A 26,727-nucleotide genomic window follows, 5' to 3' on the forward strand; every position below is an offset into this window, starting at 1 on the left:
TGGTAAGGTGAGAAGGAAGCAGGGAAAGGGATACCAGGAGGGAAAGGGAGGGAAGTGTGGGGAGGTTCAAACAGGAGCAAGTGATGTGCTCCCTGCAAGTCATCATATGTTCCCCACCATGCAACTGGGCTTAGCCCAGTCCAGCGGACAGAACTGTGCAGTTTTCTCAGGAGGAAGCTGCCAGGAGGAGGGAAAGAACAGCTGAACACAGGGGGGCAGAAAAAAGATAGGCTGGCTGGTAGATGGGTGGGAAGGAAACAGGAAAAGGAACGATGCTATGGGGGCATTCGAGAAAGCGAAAGAGGACACAGCCTGGGAGGAGAAAATGAGATTCCCCACCCCACATAAGTCTTTGTGGGTCCCCCACTTGTGCTCCCATTTGACCTTGTTTCTACCGTAAGAAGCATAAAAAACACCCTTGGCCAGGGGAGCAGAATGAAACAGAGAAAATCCTGCCCAATGAAGGATGCCACATCTTGACATAGCAAACAAACTAAACCCTTCCTCAAACCTAATATTTACGCAAGGCCTTAAGGACCTTTATCTTCTTCCCTGCCCTTTGTTACTTCCTTTATGTAAAATTTTAGATTGTAAGCTCCTCAAAGCAGGAGTCCTGTCTTATTCCATTCTGTAAAACACCTTGCATGTTTACAGAGTTATATAATAAACATAATAGCATAGCACAACTGCATCTGGTTTAAGCACAACGCAGTCTTGATCTAGTGTCTTAATGACTCCTGAAATTTGGTCATCAATAATTAAAGCTCAGCTGGAGGTCTGCCATCTTAAAGGGCAAAAAGAGGAGAAGGAGCTCAAGAATGCCCAAATTTGACTTTGGTGTGATCAAAAGAGCAGCAGCAGGGAAGATGAAGTGGAACCAAAGACACTTTGCAGTTAGTATTTCAACCCACCCACCCACCCCCCAAAAAAATTATACTCCAATTATAGTCTGACATTTGCCAGAGGTGTATACCTTCTCTGTATGTTAACTGCTGGACTCTCACTTGGTCAGATTGGCAGGATATAGTTCCTGAAACTTGTACCCACTGGTAGCCTAGTGTTTTTTATGTCACAGTAAGAAGAATCATGCAAACAGCCCTAGACTGGTAAATATATCTGCACTTACAGGTGCTCGATGCACTAGCCAATATGCCTTTTCCTGACAGTCCATAGCAAACCGGTCTTCCTTCTTTCGTTCTTTTCCTGTCCTACAAAGCCAGAGACATGGTTACATTTAAACAAATCACAGCACAGGGATACTCCCCATCCATGGAACTATTTGCATATATTTGACCCCAGTTCCTACAAGCCAGCTAAGCACTTGCCATGAATTTCATTTTTAATGCTCATGATCAGCAGTTAGCCACTACTTCAGGTTTTACTGTCCTTGGATATACTTAGCCACAGTTTTTCATCCTTGTTCTAATGCACACATTAGGTTACCAACCTCATGGTGGAGGCTGGAGTTTGCCTGGAATTACAGCTTCACTAGACTAGTGAGATACCCCTGAAAGGAAGGCAGGTTCAGCTCTCTAGCCCAATCCCCTGCCACAAAGGAGCACTGTACCTCTATCAGTCAACCCTCAAATGAATCTATACAACCAACCTTTCAATGTACAAACAGCACAAACAGTGCAGTGAAGAGACCAAAAAGCAACAGCTCTGGAAGATGGAAAGAAACAAACCAAGTCCCACCAAAGTGGTGATAGGAAAGCAAACAAGCCATGATCACTGGCCAACCTGATCACTGGGATGAGGGGGGATTCTTTCCCAGTCTCAGATATGAGAGTAAGTTAGCCTTGAGTGGGAACAAAACCCATTCAACTGAATAACTCTCCCAAGGGAGGCTTGAGTGGGAACAGAACCCATTCACTGAATAACTCCTCCAAGGGAGAAGCCTTCATCCAGCCCCAAGCTTCAAGAGATGGTTGTCTCAGTTTGGCTCAGAGGGCAAACCCCGCTACATAATTCAGTGTTCCACAGAGGATACGTAGGTATTTAAGAAGAACTGAATCAAAGTACTCCCCTGTTTTGTCAATCCAGATGCCAGCCCCATATAAACTTTGAGCAGCCACCTTGGCGTTAAACAGTTTGATGGTGGCTAAAATATGCAAAGCCCCAGATTAATAAAAGAAACAACAGATGTTATTTGATGCCACTGCAACCAGTCTTTTAAAATGAGCAGTTTATACTGACAAGTTAATGTGTGGTCAAATCAGGCACCTATGAATTTAAAATGGGGGACTTCTCAATATCTTTACCTTGAATTTTTCACATAATGTACATGAGATCTGCCCCCCCCCCCAAAAAAAAGCTGAATTTTTTTTTATATAGTTAACTATATCAGTAAGGTGAGTTTTGAACCTGGCATTTCCCAGCTCACCTGCTTGGCTATTATGCTACATTTGGGGTGGTCAATTTCCAATTGGGAAACTCCTGATGATTTGGGGAAGTGAAGAAGACTGTAAAAGAAGACCACAGATTTATACCCCACCCTTCTCTCTGAATCAGAGTCTCAGAGCAGCTTACAATCTTTTTTATCTCCTCCCCCCACAACAGACACCCTGTGAGATGGGAGGGCCGGGAGAGAGCTCTTCCAGAAGCTGCCCTTTCAATAGGCTTCCCAACCCTCCCGCCCTGGCGGGGGACCCCAGGATTTCCACCCTCTTCCCCCTCTCCCCACAAAAAAGGAAGCGGGGGGAGGGGGTGGAAACGGCACCGGGGAGCATGGCCAGCCGCCCCATCCCAGAGCGGGTGAGGCCGCCGCGCCGCTGCCGCCCCCTCCCTGCCCACCGCAGCTGCTCCTCCAAGATGGGCCCAGGCTGAGCCCATCTCAGAGGAGCAGCCAAGAGACGTCAGCAGCGCAGGGAAGGGCGAGGCAGGCCAGGAGCCCTTCTAGGACCTGGACTCGTGGCTCGCCACGCCCCCAGCCCGCCTCCACCCCCCCTCCGATTCCACGGCAGAGCGGAGCGGCGAGGCCGCCGCTGCCGCCTCTTCTCCGCTCGCCGTGGCTGCTCCTCCGAGATGAGCTCAGGTTGAGAAGAGGCGGCAGTGGCGTCGCCCACTCCGAGACGGGGCAGCTCGCCACGCTCCCTAGCACCGTTTCCCCCCTCCCCCCTAGCTCCACCCCAGTGTCTCCTGGCTCCACCCCCAAAGCCCCCAGATATTTCTGGGGTTGGACTTTGCAACCCTACCTTTCAAGGACAACTCCTACAAGAGCTATGGCTAACCCAAGGCCATTCCAGCAGGTGCAAGTGGGAGGAGTGAGGAATCAAACCCAGTTCTCCCAGATAAGAGTCCGTGTATTTAACCACTACACCAAACTGGCTCAGGCTGAGGGACCTCATCATGGTACAATGCCACTGAGTCTACTCTCCAAAGCAGTAATTTTCTCCAACACAGCAGATCCCTCTGTTCTGGAGATCAGTTTAAATTTCAGGAGCTCTCTAGGCCCCACCCAGAGACAGGCAGCCCTAACTTGTTTGATAGTTAGGTGTAGTGGTTAAGTGCGCGGACTCTTATCTGGGAGAACCAGGTTTGATTCCCCACTCCTCCACTTGCAGCTGCTGGGATGGCCTTGGGTTTGCCATAGCTTTCATAGGAGTTGTCCTTGAAAGGGCAGCTGCTGTGAGAGCCCCCTCAGCCCCACCCACCTCACAGGGTGTCTGTTGTGGGGGGAGAAGACATAGGAGATTGTAAACTGCTCAGAGTCTCTGATTCAGAGAGAATGGTGGGGTATAAATCTGCCATTCTTCTTCTTCTTCTAACTACCTCAGCTCGCAAACGTCCCATTGAGAGTGTCCAGGTGTGGCAAGACAACCCTGCACTCACAACTACCGAGGCCAGCTAAGTCGGAGGACTAGCCTGCATTGAGCCCCTCTGAGGTTAGGGAAGTAAGGGAGGCTAGGTGGAATCTCCCACCAACTGCTGTGGGTTTCCCAGAGGCTAGTGAATCTGGTCAGATGCCCACAGCAACAACAGCAGGCAGACAGGATGCCTGGGGAGGCAAGCCAGCCTGTGGCTGCACCATGAGTGCTTGGCATTATTAGCAGCCAGAAGGTGGGCCAGCACAACTGGGCCAAGCCAAGGAGCAGCCAGACTGGCTAGGACATTGATGGGGAAGGACTATGGGCCAATCAGACTGGCAGAATTGGCCTGGGAGGGAACCAGGTGGGCCAAGGGAGAGGAGACTCAGGACAGATGCCCATTGAGAAAGGAGTGCACACCTCTGCAGAGGCTCCTCCTAGCTCATGAGGTATTGGAAGTGCCTGGGTATGACCAGCCTTTAATAAGTAAACTAAGATCATATCAGGGAGGAAAGCCAGACCTGCCCAACATAGCCAAGGAGAGGAGGCCAGCTAGAGAGAGTGTGCCCTGAGGTATGGTCATCCTCCTCCTCTCCAGATTATGAGACTACTGTATGCTCAGTGCTGACAGCAACAAAAGTGCTCCTGGAGGGCATGTCAGCCCAGCCCAGCCCAGCCGAGGCAGAATTAGACAGGGGGACACTACAAGAATGCCTTGAAAATAAATTTCAAGAAGCCAAATAATCAGAGGAAGGTGGAACTGCATTTCTAGATAGCTAATTGTCTTTCAAGCAGTCTGTGCAAACTATCACCCATTTGGTTAGTTGTACATAGATCTGTAAATCAATTTAATGATGCTTCCATGTAAGAGCAAAGGTCAGCTCAAGAACTCTCCTTTTAAAAAGTGCGAAGGGATTAAAATGAGAACCAATGACTTGCTTACTGCTCTCCCCAACACCCAAGCAAAGCAAAGCGAAACAAACAAAAAACACACACATTCAGAAATGTCTCACCTATATTGTTCCTTGGCTTGCATAATAACAAAGTCCCATTTGTGGTTGATTTTTTTGTTCAGCATGTTATATTGTTCCTGGAAAAAGCAACAGCAGCAAGACACCAGTGAAGGCAGTAGGTTTCCGTTATTCTCAAGGTGTAGAATGTGACAAAATGTCACAGTATACAATTCTGTGTTAAGCATAGATCAAACTTGCAAGATAAGATATTAACATAAACCACAACGGTCATGAATTTGAAACTGTACATTATCTGAAGCAGAGCTCTTGCTAAACATGGTAGCTGTGTGTCAAGCTTTGCTTCTCTAAACTTTTATTCAAGGTATGAAATTGAATAAAACTTTGTTGGTTTTAAAGGTGCCACTGGACTCTAAGTTTGTTCTGTTGTTTCAGACCAACATGGCTAACCACTTGAATCTATCTTCTCTAAATTGTAGGTCAACTTACTTTGCCCCCTGATGCCATTATACTATATGCAGACAAGAGGCCTGAAACTCTCTTTTGGGATCAGACCAAAGGTACATCTAAAACTGTGGCTGACCAACTGCCTCTGAAAAGTTCAAAAACAGGGAATGAGGTCAACTGTTGTAGTTATTTTATCCTCAGTATCAACTATATATAGGGAGATTCTATCACAAAAAGCTATTGCTTGACCTAGCCTACATGAAATTATTTACTCCATTTCCAAAGTCATCTAAGTGAATGTCATCACCACATCTTTTTGGCAGTGAATTTCATTCACAAATAATATGCTTTTTGAAGAAGTACTTTCTACTGCCCAAGTCACTGAGTAACCCTGAATTCTACTGTTATGAGAATTCCCAGTCCCTTTTCCACAGCACTGGGTAGTGAGGACAGGGAAAGATTCAGCATAATGATTACAGGAAATGTTGGTTTGTACTATTGAAGGAAATCTGACTTGGGGGCTCTGTTTTTATTGGAAACTCTGAGATGCTGATAATATGTAGTCCCACTCTTATTCTGATATTGCAAGGGTAACTATACCTGATTTGAAACTGGATTCCTGGTATTGATCACCCAGTACTAGCAACATACATAGACAACAACTTGCCCAAATTAGAATACCTTGTTACCTTTTCATATTCTTCTAGGAGTCCTTTCTTTTTAATATTTTTCTTCGCTAGGTAAATTGCTGGAGAAGGAGAAAAAAGCAAATACACTGTTTGCTTATTTCAAAAAACAAACTTGCATAATTAATGAGATGATCCCTTTGGCATAGGCTTGCTAGTCCCCAGATCCCATTGGGGAATTCCCTGGTTTTGCAGGCTCCTCCCCATCACCAGCCAGCTGGCTGGCAGGGGAAAGCCCTGCCCCAACAGCCACCATGTGTCTTTACACCTTGGCAGACTTAGAAGATGCTTGCAACCATTTGTGTTTTGGAATGTATGTGTGCCTTTAAATCTCAGCAGTAGAAAAGCAGGGGGCAGGGTAAGCAGGCAGAGCCACTAGTGTGTGAAGCTGTGAGAAAAGCAGTGAGCAGAGCCCCTCTGTTTTTGCATTCACTTCAGAAGTCATTTCTGTAGAAAAATGAATAGGAGATACCGGGTATGTTGCCTTGAGCTCAGTGGGGGTCTGCAGAGCTTGTCTCCAGCGGCCCCCCTGAATCAGGCGGTTGGAGAGGTGCCACAGACGTGGCATCTCCAGTGAGACCCTGAAGGGGTTTCCTTTTGGCATGGGGCTTTGCAAGAAGCCAGGGGTATAGCGGCAGCTGTTCCTGTCCTTCTTGTATGCCCCGAAGCTCTGCCGACATGATTGCCATTATGGCAGTAAGAGGTGAACACCCAACCACTTGCTCTTTTTTTTCTTAACAAGCTTTCTGATGCATCGCTTCCCTACCTCGAGAACGGCAAGTCTACTTGGCAAATAAGTTTGTTTCCAATACCACTGGCTACTGGGTCATTTTACATAACAACAAACGGGATAGTTCAAAAGAAGGGAAAGAGGCGAATTCCCCCCTCCCCAACTTTCCCGTGAATGAGGCTTCGAAAAGACAAAGAACAACTTTGAGCATTGGCAACAATTTGAATTAGACTGAATATAAATTCAAATTGACCCAGATTATAATTGAATATGTGTTAATGAGACTATTATCTGGCTATAATATGGTCTGAACAAAAACGAGATATATTTTAGAGAGATTTGTCTTTGCCGCCTGAGTGCAACTGAAATGGCAGCAATCAAAACACACAGCTGGAGGAGATTTGGAGAGACAGACTAACTGGGTTTCTGAGTTACTTTTCAACTTTGATAAATAGACTGAGTTATTTGGTAGAGAAAAATGGCATTACCAAGCAAAATGTTTTATAAAAAAAATACAAAGGTTACCATAACTTCTCTAAAACAAGATCTTGGTTCATTAACAGAGTTGATAAAAAAAAAGCAAATGGGAGCTTTTATGTTGAAAGCTAGCGAAATCTCAAATCTACATGAGCAGAGTGTTAAAGAGATCTCAGTGTCGTCTGTGGAATTGGAAATGGAGAGTGATCCGCTGGGAAACGAACAGAAGAAAACCAAAATGGAACCTTATTGCGCAGTTAAAAAGAAGGACCAGAAATTGAGACTGATTGAAGTTTTTTCGAGAGAAACAAGTGGCGTGGGATCCTTACTATTTTTACCGAGAGGGATGACTGCACTAAGGAGAGAGAACATAAGAACTTAAGAGAAGCCATGTTGGATCAGGCCAATGGCCCATCCAGTCCAACACTCTGTGTCACACAGCGGCCAATATATGTGTGTGTATACACACACACACACACATATACACACACACACACACACACACATACTGTGGCTAATAGCCACTGATGGACCTCTGCTCCATATTTTTATCCAGTCCCCTCTTAAAGTTGGCTTTAAGAAGGTACATCTCAGCAAAAAAATCAAGATGTGAAAGACTTTCAGGAAGAAGGGTCTTTGAACTGTTTCTCTCTCTGTGGGTAATTGGATATGGAATTCTCAACAAGAACTGACATGTGATTTTAAAAGACCAAGTGAGATTTTTGGGTCATATTAAATTGTTCCTCCTAGAGCAATATGGATATAAGAGTTAAAGGACTGAAAAGTTTTGAAAATAATTATATATAAATAAGTAGTTAACTTGGATCAATTTTTAAGAAGGCAGACAACACAATTATTCTTTAATCTGGTAGATCTGCTCTTAATATGTTTGTTTGGATAAACTGTTTATACTGAGACAGATAAATTACTATGTTTTTTTCTTGCTTATTAATTTTTTTCTCTCTCTACGTTTTATGATATTTTAAATCTGATTTTTTTCTTTCTGTTTGAAATAAGTAAGTTAGAAGGATAAAGATATTTGTTTCTTATGCTCATTTTAATGACGACATTGTTAAAATAACAAGTTAGAATTTTTAATATGGTTAAGCTTAGCCAGTTAGTTCTGTGTTGAGACTTCTCTGACTTTCTTATACTTAAGTGTGCTGAAGAATAGTTTAGACTTGCATTTTAAGTCATAGTTTAGTAAAAAGTGTATAATGAAAGATAAAGGTGGTTAAAATATAAGGGGAAAATTTAATACTTGCAGGTAGAAAGAATTGGGTATTTCATTTGGAGGTAGAAATGTAACTGATATATTTGCATTTTTCTTTGTTTCTGGTCTCCCACTCTGTATCTACCCCTCCCCCTCTTTAATGCTTCTGTATTTATGCTTATGCTTTTTCTTTTTATAGTTAAAATCAATAAAAAAGTTATAAAACGTGAAAAATGAATGGGAAAGAGTTAACTAGAACCTTATTATGGAATGGAGGAAAACTACACCCCCTAGGCTGCTCTCCTTTCCTTTTCCTGTCTGAAGAAGCTGGTTGAAATACAGCAGATTGTTACATTCAACAACTCCCATGAATAAATTGCCCCAGTGAGATCACAAAAGTGTGGGCTTGCAAACTCTGTTTATATTGGCTGCTTTGTGAGTTTTTGTGTGTGTCCCTTTAAAAAGCCATGCTTTTAAATACTTCCAAAGCCTGATAAGGGGACTTGTGGGGGTATGATAAATTTCACTTTCATTTAGTGGAAGTGCAGCTGCCAGGATAGGTGAAAAAAAAAAGAGGATGAGGAAATGAAGGTTGTATTCAGAGGAACTGCACTGCTGTATTCTTATTTATTTAGGAAATGGAAAAGTCTCCTGGCTCCTGACTCAGCCCTGGCAACCCTACTTTGGCAGAAGAAAACAAATATCCAGCACAACCTTTTTCCATAGGGAGACCCTGCTGTGGGCACACCCATAAGACATTTTTCAGGGGGAGGGGTATATGGGAAGGAGGAAATAGGCTTTTTATTTGGGTTGAGGTTTTGCTCCATTCTTATTCCTTACCTATATCTGTGGAATGAACTAAACATGTGCTTATTAAAATTGGTTTGTTGACACTTGTGTCTCAGCAGCACACGCCCATGGCAGCAAGTACAGAGAAAGGTGAAGCTGGTGAGAGCTGAAATATCTCTGACAGTTTGAACCACAAACCAAATAAAGCTGACACTTGGATGTGGGCCCACTTAGTCCCAACATTTTTCTTGTGGAAATGTATTATTTTCTGTTTAATGCTGTGGGAAAACCAGTGGGGGGGGGGGGATGCTTTCAGAGTGCATCAAACCCAAGGCAAATTCCCTGTGTTCAAATGGCTATTTCTGGCCTTCTGCAACCTGACTTCTGTAAAATGGAATTCTCAAATCTTGATAAAAGTTGTTGTTTTAAAAGTTACAAACTCCTCCCCTTTTCCTATTCAAGCACAATTTTCTAAGCATGCCCTGATTCAACTAGAAGGCAAATTCAGCCTTTGAGTGCAAGTCTTAGGTCAAAAACAGACAATGATGCAGTCATTCAGGCATTACCATACACATCTGCCTTGCTATGGATGACTGTGTGTGCAAATGAGAATCGGCCTTCACTTCTTTTAGGTTTCATCAAGAAGACAGAGAATGCCTCACAAACATTATTGCTTACCATAATCTGTATCATCTGCTCCCCATCTCTGCGTTGGCCAAAAGTAGGGTGTCTGCAGAAAGCCACACAGAAACAAAGTTATCTTATCCCCCTAAATCATACCTGCTGACGTAACAAGGAATACTTTCAACACTTAATCCTTTACTTATTTTAAAAGGTACATTTAAAACAAAATATTGGTGCTTTACAACATATTATAAGCTTAGGCAGCTCAGATCGTACTAGGCTTTGCATTTATCTGTTGGTGGTCCTGCTGGTGGAGTTGCCCAGCAGCACAAGAGTGGCAGCCTTCTCCCCTAGTTGTTATAGGCTTGTTTAAAAAGTTCGGTTTTACAAGCCCTGTGGAATTGGAAGAGATCCCGCATGGCTCTTATGACCTCAGGGAGAGCATTCCACAGCACTGCTGCTGCCACTGAGAAGGCCCTGGCCCGTATAGAGCCCAGTCTGACCTCCCTTGGTCCAGGGATGAACAGTAGATTTTGAAACTGGATTCCTGGTATTGATCACCCAGCACAAGTAACATACATAGACAACAACTTGCCCAAATTAGAATACCTTGTTACCTTTTCATATTCTTCTAGGAGTCAATATATTATATTAAATTATATTAGACACTATGAAAAAAAGGGAGGTTACAGAGATGGTAGTACAAAAACTTGTGGTAGTACAAAAAGATAATAGAGAGTGCCATGCATTACACCAGGAAAAAGTCAGGGTGCAGATTTGTAGTGGTGCAACATGAAAAAAGAGAATATACTCGGTGGGTGGATCTCTTTGCCTTTGATTAGATGTGAAGAGACAGCCCACCAACGAAGGGAATTCCTTAACTGTGGATCAGCTAGCTCTCAGTGTCAAGTGGCAAAGAGAATATACTCTGTAGAGTAAGGGTCAGACTAAAGAGTGACTTACTTTCATAGGAACTTGCCCCACCACTCAGATCATCTTTGCAGGTCCTGTGCTATAACACCCACCATCTGACTAACAGAGGGTGTATCAGGAGATATAACGCTTTTCCATTAGTGGTGTTGGGGTTCTAATATTCCCTCCTTAAGGAGATTTGCCTAGCTTCTTCTGTAATGAGTAGCAGATTATAGGGCAAAATCACATGTAATTGTAAATCAACCATCCTTTGTGGTCATCAATCAATTTGAAAACTTCATACAAATGTACACGTGCATACCCAAAGCAAGAGAAGGGCTTAAAAGTGCTCTAAATTGCATGCGTGAACTCAAGGACCTTGTTTTCCATGGAAATTCCTGCCCCCTGCAGCATATTTTTCATTAATAAATGTTGTTATCTATTGTTATTTGTTCTGCACCACTGCTGTATCTCTGTGAAAGTTTCACTCTGCTTTCATCTTTCATTTGCCGCAACAAATTACAAACACAAACACACATCACACTAGACTCTGCTTCTTGTTTTGGCTATTGCTCTGCTCACCTGAAATCTGTAGAGGCTGCTGTCTGATCTGAGAGTGAGATTTCTGGTTTCTTGAAGAGGATAGATATATCCATACTTGATAGTCATACTTCCCAGGTTTAGTGCCTCTATAAAGGAAAATATTGACTGCTATGGCTGGTACACACATAGTGAAGCCAAATATTTTAAAACAATCCACTGTTTAACAGAGGAGAATTCAGATTTAAAAAAAAAACATTTCCAAGTGCCAAGTTTTATGTCTCTTCCTACCTTCACCACTAATCTGCAGGCGCTGCATAATCCAATTGCATATATCAGAACCTGCAAAGCAAAGACAACAGCACACCTGTAAAACAGAGGTGCAGGAGTTGCACAAAGCTTCACTTTCTGACCTGCTAATAACAGTAATCATCTTGAATATAAACCTTGAGGAGGCTACAGTTCCAAACATATAAAGCACCGCACTAAGCCACTGACACACTAAAACCAGTTAAAAGACAAAAGTCTTTTTAGAGAACTAAAGGAAGTCTGGAAAAGGAGCTGCTGCTCATGGTGTCTGCAGTCATCCCAGTTTAGTTTCTAATAAAAGGTTTTAATGTTACCCCCAAAACAGGCAACATCTGTTTGTAGAGTTGTAGGTGAGATATGTCAATGTACATACCAGGAAAGGAAACAGCTTTCAGACTGCAAGGATGGATGAAGATAGATAATACTTCATCCTAGCACATACATGCATACACAAGTGCTTTAAATTTGAAGCACTTCTCTGGATGAGGGAAGAATGGCTTCATGATTGCCACTAAGGGTGTGCATACACAAAAAATGGGATTTTTCAGATTCAGGTATATTGAACCCTGCCAAAATTCAGGATTTCAAACCCCTCACCCTGAATTCAAGTACCAGTATGGTATTGGGATTCAGGCTTTTGGGGGGGACAAATACAATAAAGAACACAGAATAAAGCACTCAAGGAAAAGAAAAAAATGACCTAAAGCAGGGGTGTGGAACTCATTTGTTAGGAGGGCTGGATCTGACATAAATTGGACTTTGTGGGGCCAGGTCATGTGTGTCATAAAATGTAATGGCAGGTAGTGGAGATATAAACTCTATAAAGGACACAGATAAACACAATTAAAGTTATTTATGACTTAAAAATACAAATATGCTTAAAACTCTTGAAATATTTTGTTTAAAATGGAAAGGTAGAGGAACAGGAGGGTTTGGCAATGCAGTTTTAAAAATAAAACATCAAGAAAAAGGACAAGGATACAGCAGAAACTAAAAATATAAAATGCTCTCAGCCTGGGAAAACATGAAATGGTTGGGCATTGCAAGCTTCTCCCCACCTCCCCAACTGGCAATGGCTCTCCAGTGTAATATCTCCCTTTGGCTGTGGGTTCCCAGGTTAGAGTAATTAGGCATCAGTTCTCAGGTCCATTTAGCAGAGACAAAGCTGGCTCAAAGCATCAACCCTTTATTTGTGAGGATGCAACTCAGCTGGCCATAGGAACGTTGAGAAGTTAAACTGAGCTCCACACTATTGAAACATATTGCAATGCAGACAAAGTTGAAAGGAAAAAGTGGAATGGATTTTCCATTAAGGTTTCTGTGCCCAGAGACCTTAATGGAAAATCCACTCCACATTTTCTTTGCAACTTTGCTTCCTGCTGCAGCCAGCAAACACAAGGGAGAAAGAAGGGAAGTTCAGCAGCCTCAGAGTTTCAAAGGGTGAGGACAGGATGGGAGGAAGAGGGAGAAAAAAGCCCCTCAGGCCTGATTGAAGCCCTGGGCGGGCTGTGTGTGGCCCACAGGCCAGACATTTAACACCCCTGCCTTAATGAAAAATTCATGCCACATTTTCTTTGCAGCTTTTCAAGCCCAGAAGAGCTTTCTGCTGCAGCTGGGAAAAAAGTCCCCCATCCCCAGGAGCAGCATTTGGGGGCTGGCTGGCTGCCACATAAGCGGGAAATTGGTAAAAGCTACTCCCTGCTTTGTGCCAACAGACATTCTGAATGGGATCCAAGCTAATATAGAGTATGTACAAAAACAGAAAATAAGATTATGAAATAAAATCAGCAAGTAGTCAACATTGTGTGAGAATACAGAGGCTTGTTCTTGTCCCAACCTATTGATTTGTATTAATGTTGAAATAGTCTCTGAAAGCCATCGATTTCCCAGATTTCATTTTCTTGACTGGCTGCATCCTTAATCAATGGATATATGGGGAAGGTGAATGCTTCTGTTCTGTATTTTAATTCTGTAGCCATCTTGATAGTAAAAAGGTCACCTGGAGTGTGAAACATGACTATAGGCTAAGATTGTGTTTTCTGCAATAAGAGTCCTTCCCAGCAAACTACATAGTTGTAGCTCTTTTGTTGTATGGAATTTGTCACTTTCTCAGTACTCTATTGTATGGCCAACACAAACCAGTAAGAGATAGATCCATCTATATCTGATTACCAGCCATCTCTCATCTTTTTGGTTTCTGACACAATATTCCATGAGTCCTTGAGAGTTCAAGAAATTTTCAATAAGACATTTTCCTACAATCTCATGGTCATTTATTGATGGTAGACAGCAACATGGATCCTAATTTTGGGAACAGCTCCACAAGCATTTTGAATGAGTCCACACAAACTGAGTAATCTTGAAAAACTTAAGGTTGCAAGGCTGCCACGCCCAGCCTGTGGTGCAACTGGGGCATAGAGAGCTAAGCCACATATGAGGGGGCGGCACCAGGGGCGTGGCCAGTGTTAGTTGGCTCCCTAAGACCTTTCAGCCTGGGAGCACTCCCCCCCCCCCCCCGCGAGAGGCATGAAGTTATGACAAGGAAAATGCTGGCATATTCCATAGAGACCCATGTATCCCGAAAACAAATCCCACTCCCGGTGCAGCCTTGAAACCCTTTAGGGAACCAACTAAATGGTGCACCAATCCCCGCATGCCCTGGACAAGACGAGCTCCTTCTTCAGTACCCAATCACAGCCCCCCCTCCTACAAAGCCCTTTGCACCGGCCCCGCACAACTCTTTAGGTAGGGCGCGCATGCGGACGTAGAGTGAGGGCCAGTGCACTTTGGTGGTGGACGCTGCACAGTGAGGGCACTTAGACAGTACAGAGCAAGCTCTTTGACTTGCGGGGAGGAGGGTGAAGTCTCTCCTCTGTGGCTAACCTTTCCTGTTTCCAAGTCCCAACAGATACCCGGCCTCCGGGGGTTCAACATACAAGGGTGGTCGCACATGGATAGGTAAGTATGACTGCGCCCTCCAAAGATGCTCCCCTCTCCCTGCTTGAGGCAAGGGCAGCATGGCAATGTCTCCAGCACTTGACCTGGGTAGGGAGCTCAGGCAGGGGGTGGGTGCTATGGCCCTCGTGTGCTGCTGGTGCCCCCCCTTGGTCTGTCATCTGCCTTCTTCCCTCCCCTGGCAGGGCACCGGGGGGGGGGGGCTGGCAGATGCTCCAATTCCTGTGGGGAGGTGAGTCGGAGACTGTCCCTTTAAGAGAGTCTCTGGCCGAAACACAGCCTCATGCTGCAGCTGCTACCCCTTCAGGTGCTCTTGGCCTCTGTCTCTGTTTTCCAGCTGGGGATTCAACAGAGAAGCTTCTGTTTGTGGCGATTCAACCCCACCCCCCCATCCCGCTCTACTCAGTCAGCTGTTCCTGCCCTTCTCTCTGAGTGGAGCCTCGTGCCCTGCAAGACTGTCCAAGTCGCACCCAGGATGTTGTTGCATATGGTTCCAGCACAAAAAAGTCTGAGATGTGCCTTACTTTGTCTCTCCTGCTTGGTATCTGCTGCACATTCCCTGTGCCCCTCTCCCTCACCACCCCCTCTGCCACTCTGTCAGTGGGCTCCCCAAGGGAGTGTCTGGGAGGTTTGTTTCTTGGGGAGTGGGCTTGCTTGTTTCTTGTGGAGGGGGAAATTATGAGGCACCTTGCTGCCACAAGGCTAGACAGGGGAGGGGGAGTCTTTGCCTCACTCATCCCATGGGAGGGAGGGTAGCCTTTGGCCAGGTGGCGCACATCAGCCTGGTTGGCCCAATAGCCTGCCCAATCCCACAGGGTTGTTGTGCTCATGGCAGAACCCACAGCGGGGGTGGGGGAGCACTAATGGAGTGGATGCATGGCCATTACCGCACATTCTGAGATCTGCGGCCCACAGAGGAGGAGTTCCATGCACACAGCAGGGGGTGTCAGGGCCACACGGAAGGCCTCTGTGGCCATGTGGGTGGAGCCCTGGCAGGAGGCAGACTTGCATTCTTCACCAGGAGAATGCCCATGTCCCGTGCTGGCATGCATGGAAAGCAGATGACTGTGGCTGCCTGCCTGTGATTGGCTCAGTTCTCTGTCAGGGGGTGGGGTGGGAAAGGCAATTAGCCTCTCTGGGGCTGCCTCTCCACAACCCTAAGTGTCAGGTGCCACAGTGCCTGCACCAGGACTGGCCAATCTGGGGGGCCTGGGATGCCGCTCCCCTCCTGCTGCCTCCGCCTTGCCCCCCCCACACCAGGAGTTGCAGTCCAGTGGAGTTGCCATGGCAACCGTCTCACATGCGGTGAGCTATGCTTCTCTCCCCCCCACCCCGGCTCAAGTGGAAATAAGCCCTTAGGGAGTGAATGAGCAGCGCCTCAAATACGCCACAGTCAGCTGCCACAGAAGTTAGGATTGGGCTGCCCATGGCTGAAGATGCAAAAAAATAATTACATTATTTAGTTAAGTAATTCCCTCTTTTAAGCATAGTTGCTTCCACTTGGGAGACTGTAGAAAAGGAATGACTGAACAAAGTGCCTTTTGCTTCATTTACAGCCTATTTAGTTACTTCCTGAAGCCAAGTCATTCCTGAATCTATCCATAATTATCAGTTTTTCCCAATTCAAGCACTGCTTTTCATTTTGCAGGGTTGTCAGCTTTTAAACTTGTCCTTCTACATGTCCCTTTTAATACTGGTTTGATCTGCAACGATTATCTGGCAACACTATTTAGTTCCATGCTGTGAAAAGCTTCAGTGGCTCATTTCCCCACATTTAAAAGGTAAAGGTAGTCCCTTGTGCAAAATTTGCATTAATTGATTATAATTGTATTTTTTTATATTATTGCAACAGCATGTTTGCAAAATTATAATTAATAACTCAGAATTAATCATGGATTCTGGAATGCTATTACTGCCAAAACAGGAATTAACGAGGAAGAAAGTGGGAAATGCTATAAAGTAGATCTGAAAAAGAAAAGATAATTGGTTTTATTGTATTTTTTGTTGTACATTGCCTAGAGCCCAGCATTTGCTGGGATAAGGCGAAATAATAGTAATAACAATAACAACAACAACAATAATGGAATGTACCAGGATGATAGGGATGCCATATGGATTCCTTGTTAAAACTGTACATATAAGTTACAGCAACTCCAAACAAAACAGCTTGTATGGAAGCTACACATACTTAGAAGAAGAAAAAGACTGCAGATTTATACCCCGCCCTTCTCTCTGAATCAGTCTCAGAGTGGCTTATAATCTCCTTTATCTTTCTCCCCCACAACAGACACCCTGTGAGGTGGGTGGGGCTGAGAGATCTCCCAGAAGCTGCCCTATCAAGGACAACTCCTACCAAAGCTATGGCTGTCCCAAGGCCATTCAGCAGCTGCAAGTGGAGGAGTGAGGAAACAAATCCGGTTCTCCCAGATAAAAGTCCACGCACTTAACCACTACACCAGCTGGCTCTTACTTACTTTAAAGAACAAGCTCCTCCACCTATATTTGCCTTGGCCCTTGGGAAGGGCATATGACAACACAACATGTCCTATAGGGGATTTTGTTTTGGAGAAGCAATGTCTGAGGGTATTTTGAACACTTTGGTGGCCTTGATTGGGCAGGAAGACAAAACATAAATTCTGTATCTAAAATAAAAATTTAACACCTGGAAAATATCTACCTTGTTAAGCCAAATCAACCCTGGCGATCAATGGAGTGACAGATGTTGCAGTCAGATCGCCCTCACATCCTGCCTGCTATAGCATCTGAAAGACTCATTTTACTGCTTCTCAGTTTTAAGGTTTTGTTTTAACTTGTGTCTTGATGTAATCTCTTATACTGAACATATTATGACAACTGTCCATCCTAATACTTATTATAGTATAGATTTTATCTTCTGTGCTTAAGCTTTTAAATTCTTGGTTTTTTACTTGGTTTGTGACTGTAAATAAATTGAACTGAACTGAACCTTGTTAAGCCCAAAGTCATATGTTTTGGGTTTGGGGAATTTTTTGGATACTTGGTTATCCAACCTAGGTATGAATGAATCTTCCAGTTTGTTTCAGTCTTAAAATCAGCTACTGGGAGGCTGAGGAAATACTAATCATAATAATCATCCAGAGTGAAAAAAGTCAACCCTAAGTTCCTATTTGCTCAGTGGCGGGGCAGGGTGGGGAAGAGGCACATACAGGCTTAGAACCTATGTCCTGCTTCCCATTAATCGCTCTTCATCCACTGAGACAATCAAGGTTTGGTTTGGTTTTTTTGTAGCAGGAACTCCTTTGCATATTGGACCACACACCCCTGGTGTAGCCAATCCTCCAAGAGCTTACAGTAGGCCTGCAATAAGAGCCCTGTAAGCTCTTGGAGGATTGGCTACATCAGGGATGTGTGGTGGCCCAATATGCAAAGGAGTTCATGCTACAAAAAAAGCCCTGGAGTCTGGAGACAATCCTCCAGTATAGAGTGTGTTCCTCTGCCACTAGGTGTTTTCTGTTCATTGAAGTCACTGGGCTTGTATGAACAGTGCCCTGCACTGTGGAGGAATAGCTCCAAGATGAAGGATCACCTCTGCAATGGAAAACAACACTGTGCAAGTGGAAGCAGCACAGAATCGTAAGCCATAGGTACCCCCATGTGGTTCCTGTTTGCTTCTTTCCTCAGCTGGGCAGAAGGCTTGGTGCAAGGGATAAACAGTAGAAAATTATTTACAACATGCTCTGTTCTTTTTAAGCAGGTGAAAAGGTGATGCCTTGAATGAACATAGCTGGCAGGCACAAAGGGGGAATATAATAGTCATAAGCACACTGTAATGACAGATTCTATACATCAAAGCACTGCTACCTGCCTATTTCTTATTCAGTGTGTTTGAGGGAGGGAAATTTACAGTTATAGAAATAGGTAGGATATTGTGCTCTTTTTCTGTGAATCAAGTATAATGGAAAATTTCCTTGTCATGATTTTCCATTCTTTGTGTTGTCAGGATGACAGTCCCAGCTGCCTGGAAGAAACCTCCTCTTGGCTGGAAGGACTGGATTGTTGTGACCACCCTCCTAACACTACAGGGAGAAATAAAATTATTATTAACTGTCACTGCCCTTTTATTTGTTTGTTTATTTATTTAAAACATTTTCCTTCCCAACCAGTCAGGGTCCACAAGGTGGCAAACATTAGAACATTTAAGAAGTTAAAATATAAAATTAAATCAAATAAACACTAGAAGGAGGAAATGCCAGATGAAACAAAAAAAGTGTTCAACTGCTGGCAAAAGACACCAGTAGAGAGAGAGAGATGAATCTCCCTTGGGAGGGAGTTCCAAACTTCTGGTGCTACAACAGAGAAGGCCATTTTTGGGGTTGCCACTCACCTACCCTCAGATGGTGGGGCAACTGAAGCAGGGCTTCCAAGGATGACTGGAATGAGGAGAGAGGTTCATATGGAGTAGGCAGTCCTTAAGGTATTTTGGTCCCATGCTATACACAGGGCTTTAAATACCAGTATCTTGAATTTAAATAGCAGTACCTTGAATTGAGCCCAGAAGGAAACTGGAATAAGTAGGTAGAACAATATTGAAGTGATATGGTCCCTACAACCCACTCCAGCATTGTAAGGACCCCACCACCTCCTCCAGTTGAGACACCCTTGGTTAGATATTTTGGACCTAGTTGTTTTAATAGGCACCCCTTTTACAGTCTATATGCAAAAGGGATCTGAAACCTGAGGAGTTTCAAAGGCACCTGGTATAGCCATGGTACTGGAAAACTGATTGGCATTACAAACTAAGTGTAATCTCTGTCAGCTCAGAGTTCTTATAACAAAAGACTTTCAACAGTGGAATATGCCGGCATACTCCAGAAGGATCTGCCCACTCCAAGGAAGTTGCTATTACATTAACCAATGCCTGGTTCCTCTTTTTATTTTATTTTTTACTCAATAAAGAAGGGCACTCAAGCCATTAATTTATGCTTCATCCAGTTTCAGGAGCTATCTTGACTCACCCAATGTTTTGTGTCAAAGTAGATCTGGCTCACTTCAACCTAATTAAAATTTGTTAATCATATTATATTATGTTAAAATATGTTCATCACCCAAGATTATTGTGCCCGTGAAGATTCAGCTCATAATGGCCTAATCAAAGTATTTCCCCACTTTTTCCCAAGAAAGTTTAACAGCACTTAGCTTTAAACCAGCCAGTGAGATTCAAACTTTTTATCTTGACCCAATCCAAAACCAGGATAGTCCAAATTCCATCTACTCGGATATAAACAGACTTACAAGGTCCTGTGTTATTCCTTTCTCGGACTCAAAGTTAATCAGTTTGGGTAACAGAACTCTGGCCACATTCTGTAACAACGGTAGCTCCCAGACAGCATTCAAGAGTGAATATAAGTGGCTATTACATAATGTATGCTATTGTCAAAGGTCTCTTACCAGTCATAGCATGTGGGATGTTAGAGATCATGACCCTCTGAGTGATCATTTTGATGCCAGAATTCAGATCCTGCATCTCCACTAGCAGAACTTCAAGCTGCAAATTATAGCAAATGCATGTTATGAATGAAACAGAAGGGAAATAAGAAAAACAGCTTGAGTGTGAAAACTAAACACTTAACATAGGAATAAAAAAAAAAATCTGCCAGCTTTATTCACCCTTACTGGAGAAACAAAATGGACTACATATTGTAGATTCTATTGCACTACATCCATGCTGAGCCCCCTCCTCATACTTTACCTCATACCATGCAGTCCCTGCCCCCAAATCTCCAGGAATTTCCGAAGCAAAAGTTTTGCCCTCAAACCAGAATGTCCCTGCATGATGTCCCCAGCATGATGGCATCAATTCCACATGACATCAATGTAAGCCAAAATGCCCTCAAAACGAGGTTGGGGAATTGACAGGTGGGCACCTGGCTTAAAAAGGATCTTGAATCTATGTATACAGGATACACGTCCAGAAATTATTGCTTAAATTTACCAAAAACACTAATTAAGTAAAATAATTAAAATTTATTCCAGAAAAATATAGAATCACACATACAAGGTAATGAATACATACAACACACATACAGTCCTAATAAAAATAGAGAGAAATCCCCCAGTTCTTCTGACCATTGCATTAGTTTCAATTTAGGTCTGTCTTAGTTTTGTTTTGTTTTTTGGCAGCACAAGAAATTTTTTATTTATTATTTTTGAAAGTACATCAGTAAATGGTATTATAAGAATTAAACAAATTAAAAAAAACAAATAGCTGCTGCTTGAGTCACATAAATACAGGGCTAACAATGATCTAATATGCCAGATGCAATTATGAAATATTTTGCTGATATTCTTCTCTTCCAACCCCAAGATGTTGAAAATAGACAACAAATTTAATACCATCATATCTGAATTTCCATCCCTATTTTCTAGATGCTGGTTCTTGGGCCTGTTTTCTACCAGTTTCTTCTCTGGGATCTTTACCAGTCTCTGAGACGTCGTCAGTTAGGGAATATTCACAGATTCATTCATTTGAGCTAGTTTAGACCTAATCTAGTTTAGACCAATAGCTGTACTTTTTGATTTCAGACATATCTCCTTACTCTTATCCCAATTATCATGAAAAGCAAACAGTGTCTTATCCTGCTGGACTGTAATGCAAGGAGAATTCTCTGGAAATACGATGGACTGTTTAATATCTCAACTTGTTTCAAACCCAGTGTCAGGTTCTGTTCAGCTTTCATCTACTCAGCCTCTTTGATTTGAATCAAATAAGGAGTTTATTGAAGAGATATATGTTCACAGCAAGACATTCTTGTTAGAACTGACCTCATAGGATAGGGCCAAATACTTATACATTAGGCATGGCAGTTAATGACATAAGCAATCCAAGGTGCAAAAAAAATATATGGCAGTAAAGCATTTGAAATATATGTACACAATTTTTTCCCACAGTTGCTATGTGTCTTTTCTTTGGGAATGAAACTCCAAAGCATTATTTCCAGCAGTTCTGATAAGGCACCTGTTTCTCAAGGTCAGAGAAACGAGAGGCCATGGCTCTCCAGTGAATCTGTTGTACACTCCATTCCATTCTAAAATTACATGCATTAAACAATGAGCAAAGCCAGGTAAACCAAATCCAGAACTGATCAGCAAAATGCATTATAGAAGGCAAAATCATGTTACATATATCCAGATCAACATTGGAGATTAGCTGACATACGATCATTGCCAAGAAACCCTTGACACCCAGGCTATGTGGTAGAATGTTTACCAACAAAGCCAAATGATTACTAGCCCATCATCTAGTTTTCCATCTTATCAGTCCATTCTGATAAGAATATATTTCCAGAACCATCATTTGTGTTTCATATTGTAGAACTTTGTTGTCTTGCACCCCATTCATTATTGTTCCTATTTGCCCAGCCATTTGTCTTGGTTATTTCTCTGTTTAACTTCCGCTACACTCTCTCTTGCCCTTGCTGACAGATTGCAAACTTACTGAATATTCAGTACCAATTTTACATAAATTTTCTGCAATGTATTGGCAATTAAATGAGTTTGTTTCACCAGGAGGCTATTATTCTATGAATTATTGCGTTTTCTGCAAGGAGAAGAAAGTGATGGTCCTACCAGACAAAAATACCTATTTAATTCTTTAGATACACTATGTACAATGTTTTCCTTGAGTTCTGAAGCCTTATCCATTAAAGGGGTTAATGACTGGAATTGATTACGTAAAGACTGTATCTACAGGGCAAAAAACAGTCCTCTAGCACCTGGAGCTCTTTCTCTCTCTTCTCTAGCTCACCATGCAGCTACTGGTGGCTGCTTTAAATAGAGAGCTGGGGGCCTAAAAAATGGGCTGCCACAATGTGCCTGCCTCCAGAAGAATGACTCAGCCAGCTAGAAAGGTAATCCTTAAAAGCTATTTTCAAATGTATCCACAATATTCAAGCAGGACTCAACTGCAATTATATATAAATATAAAAAGATAACAGATGAGGGAAGAATGTACAGTAGAGTGTAAGGAAGTTCAACAAAGTTCTGGTTTTCCCCACAATAACTACTTTGATGCTTTTGTTGTTGTTGTTGAAATATCAAATACTTTTTTTAAATTCCCTTTTTGGTGCCCTATGCACATGGTGAGTCTGGTGACTGGGTGACCCAGCACTGGTTTTACAGCTCCTTGATATTACAGGTCCTTGATATTATTACCCAGCACTGATTTTACAGCTCCTTCTACTATTCCTGTCAGCCTGCTTAATGGCATGCCATTGGAGTGGATGACCTCTAAAAATGCTTTCTAGCACTAAAACCAATTACTTTATAGACAAGAGAACAAAATTCAGCTAAAATGAAAATAGGGATGAAAACCAGAATAGTCTTAGGCAGGGGATATACTTCTATATTTCAGGTGGCCTGGAACCAGTTTGATATTTCATTATGGAAAGGGTAAAGGAAGATTGGTGATATATGGTAACTACCACACAGATTGCTAATTTACTTTAAAATTAGGAGCGAGTTTACAGACAAATACATCAAAAAGTTAAAACCAAGTATTTGTAATTTCAGCTGATTCAACTGAAATCCAAGTGGATTAAATGGTTTGTGATGTGCCAGATGCTGTATTGTCTCCATGTACCTTGTGCTCTGGAGCTCTCATGCTTGGCTAATACAGACTTAGTTTGCGTGTACAACATGTGAATGATCTAAAGGTTGTGTGTACACTGGCTGGATCCCATGGAGCTTTCCACTGACAAGAAATTTCTCATCAGCAGAGAGCAACTATCTCACCTTAACTTTCCCACTGAAACCCAAAATGCCTAATTCCCAATTCTGTTTCTGGTATTCTTGTGTCCACAAGGAACAGCAAGGAGCACTAGGAGCTGCAGCAGCAGGATGAGGGAGGCAAGAAAGTTAAGCTTTGAAGATGGAAATCCTTCCATCAGCAGAAATGCTTCATGGGAGCCATTGTTTTGATATTGAATTTCAGAGACCTTGGGACAGCAGCAACAACCTTCTGCCCCAGGGCTATCCCAATCTTCCTATGGTAGCAAAGAAACTTTAAGCACAATTCTATCTGCAAATGTTTGCCATTTCTTCCCTACAGAAGAATCTCAGTATAAATTACTGCATGTGTAGAAACAATAGTCGTGAAAAATAAACCTTTCTCTGTTGCCTTCACCACCATTGTATAGGCTTTCAAATGGGCTCTATATTGCGTTTAATCCTGGTCTTACACTACCTAACCCCTTCCCTTTTATGACCCTCCTGTAGAAAAACAGGACCACGAACTGTCCATTGTTTTAGTGAACTGATCAGTAAACCCAATCAGGTTACCAGCATCAGAACCTGAAAAAGCAGGGAGCTTCACAATGAAGTCACCAAGACAATGTTCATAGATAAACGTGCAGTGATACAGCAGTCAATGACCTGTTGTTCCCTAAGAAGTCCATCACAGATCCACCTTGTATTATTTGTGCAAAACTCACCTTTTATTTGGCTACTGGCCCATTCCCCCCTATAAATGATTACCCACTCTTTTCTCCCGCATCTTCTCCATTTGCATTTGTTTAGATGAAAATCCAAAATTTATATGCAATAATAGTATTTCAGCTATCTATCTGCCTCCCAATTACGGTAAGCAATAAAACTTGGCACATGCATACTGTCAAGATCAAACCATGCTTTTAAGGTTAGTTCATTAATTAACCCTCAAGCCTTGGGTTAGAAAAGTAATCTGCTGCTGAAAGTGTATTTCCACATCACCCAGGTCAAACCCACCCCAACAGTAACAGACTACTGTGCATTGTAAACCAAGTTCTACACCCCATAGCACAAAAAGTCTACAAATGAACACTTAATGGATTCAGCCAATACACAGCATTCATATCAACTTTTGACACATTATAATTATCCCCACATTGCTGCCTAATGAGGCATATTAGACACTGAGGTAGCAAATGGGTAACAATTTATATTTTAAGAGTCCTGTTGAACAAAAAAAATAGAATTTCACAACAGTCTCAGTCATGAGCCATAGTTCTGAGGATAAAGGTCAAGTTCAGACAGAATAGTTAATGGGCTTTCTACAAACCCAATTCTCTTTTTTGCTTAACCTCCTGTCTGCAAGAAAAAGTATAAAACATGTCAGCCCCATTCTATAATTACATTTTTCCTGGTGGTCCCTTTTGATTTTCTATATGTGCTTTCTGGGAAATCTCTGGGTACTTCTGTGACGGAACCGGCCCGATTCTGCCTTCAGACCCGGTCCCGTCAGCTCCCTATTGAGTCGCCAACTCCTGGAGGGAGCTATTTGGAGTGTGACGGAACCGGCCCGATTCTGCCTTCAGACCTGGTCCCGTCAGCTCCCTATTGAGTCGCCAACTCCTGGAGGGAGCTATTACTCCTCCTGCCCCTTGGGCTCGCTGCCACCACCTGCTCAGTCTAGGGGTTCAGATTGAGAGGAACAGGACTCCCAATCCCCCTCTCCAGCTATGAGGCCCAGCCTCAAGGTCCTCTGCCACCCTGCACTTGGGTTTCACAGAGACCTCAGCACTTCTTTGGGGCACCCCTGGAGGATTGGCACCTTATCCAACTGCATGCCTTCCCCCTCCCCCGGGGCCCCCTTTTATAACGCAGCATGGTCTAAGCGGTTTGGGGATCTATGTGGTACAGAGATGGACTGCCAGCATTTAAAACAGTAAAAATATTTAATTAAAAGAGAAAAAACAAAGAACAGAAGAACAAAACAAAAACAGTTGCATTTAAAAAGTTAGCACAGCACAGCACCCGTACAGCAAACAGCCTGACAAACAAAATGTGGTTTTAAACGCGTCCTATTGTCCCTGGCCTAAACACGCCCTGCCTTTTTGGATGACTTACTTGGTCTTACTGCCTGGAGGCCTCATTTTCCTGACTAGGCCGCATGCACAGGCAGGAGCCCCCACACTGGCAACCTCTTCCTTCGAGCTGCAGCTGAGAACTGAGAAACTCCTCCTCCTAACTCACATGCAGAGAACAAAAGAACTTCCTGCCTCTCTAGGAGACTTTCCCCCTAGAGTTGTTGGTTTGGCTCTGGAAGGGAGGGGGGGAGGAGGGGAAGGCTAGGCCCAAGCCTGCTTGGCAGTTTAGCGATCCCTCCCAATGAAGCACCAACATGGATTAAAATGGCGTTTCTCCACACGTCCCCCTCCTTAAATTCTGAGCCGGAGGGGTTGCCTCCTACAGAGGTGACCCCGTAGCAGAATCCAACCAAACAAGGAGAAACCCATTAATCAAAATATTACACAAACATTCAGGTATTTCTCCAATACATGAAGGCTGACATCTTAAGCATCACCATCCTTTCTGGACAGAAAGTCTGCGATCACATTGTGGCATCCAGCAATGTGCTCGATCTTCATATTGTACTCCTCCATTTCCCAGGACCACCTCTGGAGTTTGGTGCTCTCCCTCCATTGCCGCTGTTGCTGGGGTGAGTGGCCCATCAAAGGAGGAAAGTCCTGGCCCCACATATGAGGTTGGAAACTGCCCAGTTCCCACACAGTTGCTTCTTCTTTATCCCTCATTGGTGGAATGTTCCCTCTGTCCACTCTGACCTCCCAGAAAACCACCTCTGGGGCTCCAAACAATTGCTGTCCCAGCTTCTTTTTGTCTCCTTCCTTCCTACCTATATGCAACACCATGGACCTCACAGAGAATGGCTGTGGTATATTCACCTGCACCACTTTAACTGCCTTTCCTGTCTTCTCCATAGCCACCACATAAGTAGCATCGTCCAGGTCATCCACAATCACATGGGGTCCCCCCCATTCCACTTTCCGTTCACCAGTATGAAGGGGCAGGAAAACCATCACCCTATCCCCTGTCTCAGCTTCTGAGAACTCCACTTTCTGGTCCCTTGCCACCTCACACAGTGGTTCCAGCCTAGGGTCACTTTGAACCTCAGACAGGAACATTCCTGGCTCCCCCAGACTTCCTATCATCTGTTCCTCCAAGCCACCCCTAGTCCCACTGTTTCCAGGACACTCAGCCAAAGTTTGATCTGGGTTCTCCGCCCCCTCAGTTGGTTTTTCAGTGTCAGCCAACTGAGCTCCTTCCTGCCTGGAAGGCTCCACAGCATCCTGCTGCCCTTGCGGAAATTGGCACCCCTCTTTCCATTGGGCACACCCTCCTGCAGGGCTTGAGACAGGCTGGTCCTCCCCCTCCCTGGTTGGTGGTGAGGTGGCTTCCCTAACGTTGCCTTCCTCCCCCCACCTTCCCCTGAGGGTTTGGCTTGGGTTCTCAGTCC

At 43.6% G+C, this 26,727-nt stretch overlaps 1 protein-coding gene across 1 annotated transcript in view; it reads right to left on the reverse strand.

Moving 5' to 3' along the window:
- Positions 1-26,727, reverse strand: part of RGS9 (regulator of G protein signaling 9) — a 78,741-nt gene that overhangs the window by 38,630 nt on the left and 13,384 nt on the right. The window contains exons 2-8 of the mRNA XM_060253392.1: positions 19,887-19,983; positions 11,487-11,537; positions 11,238-11,344; positions 9,798-9,849; positions 5,914-5,972; positions 4,820-4,896; positions 1,127-1,208 (exon numbers count right to left, since the gene is read on the reverse strand). Of these exons, the coding sequence (XP_060109375.1) occupies positions 1,127-1,208; positions 4,820-4,896; positions 5,914-5,972; positions 9,798-9,849; positions 11,238-11,344; positions 11,487-11,537; positions 19,887-19,983 (525 nt within the window). The remainder of the gene's footprint in view (positions 1-1,126; positions 1,209-4,819; positions 4,897-5,913; positions 5,973-9,797; positions 9,850-11,237; positions 11,345-11,486; positions 11,538-19,886; positions 19,984-26,727) is intronic.

The sequence above is a fragment of the Heteronotia binoei genome, chromosome 13 (genome assembly GCF_032191835.1).
Source record: "Heteronotia binoei isolate CCM8104 ecotype False Entrance Well chromosome 13, APGP_CSIRO_Hbin_v1, whole genome shotgun sequence".
NCBI lineage: Eukaryota > Metazoa > Chordata > Lepidosauria > Squamata > Gekkonidae > Heteronotia > Heteronotia binoei.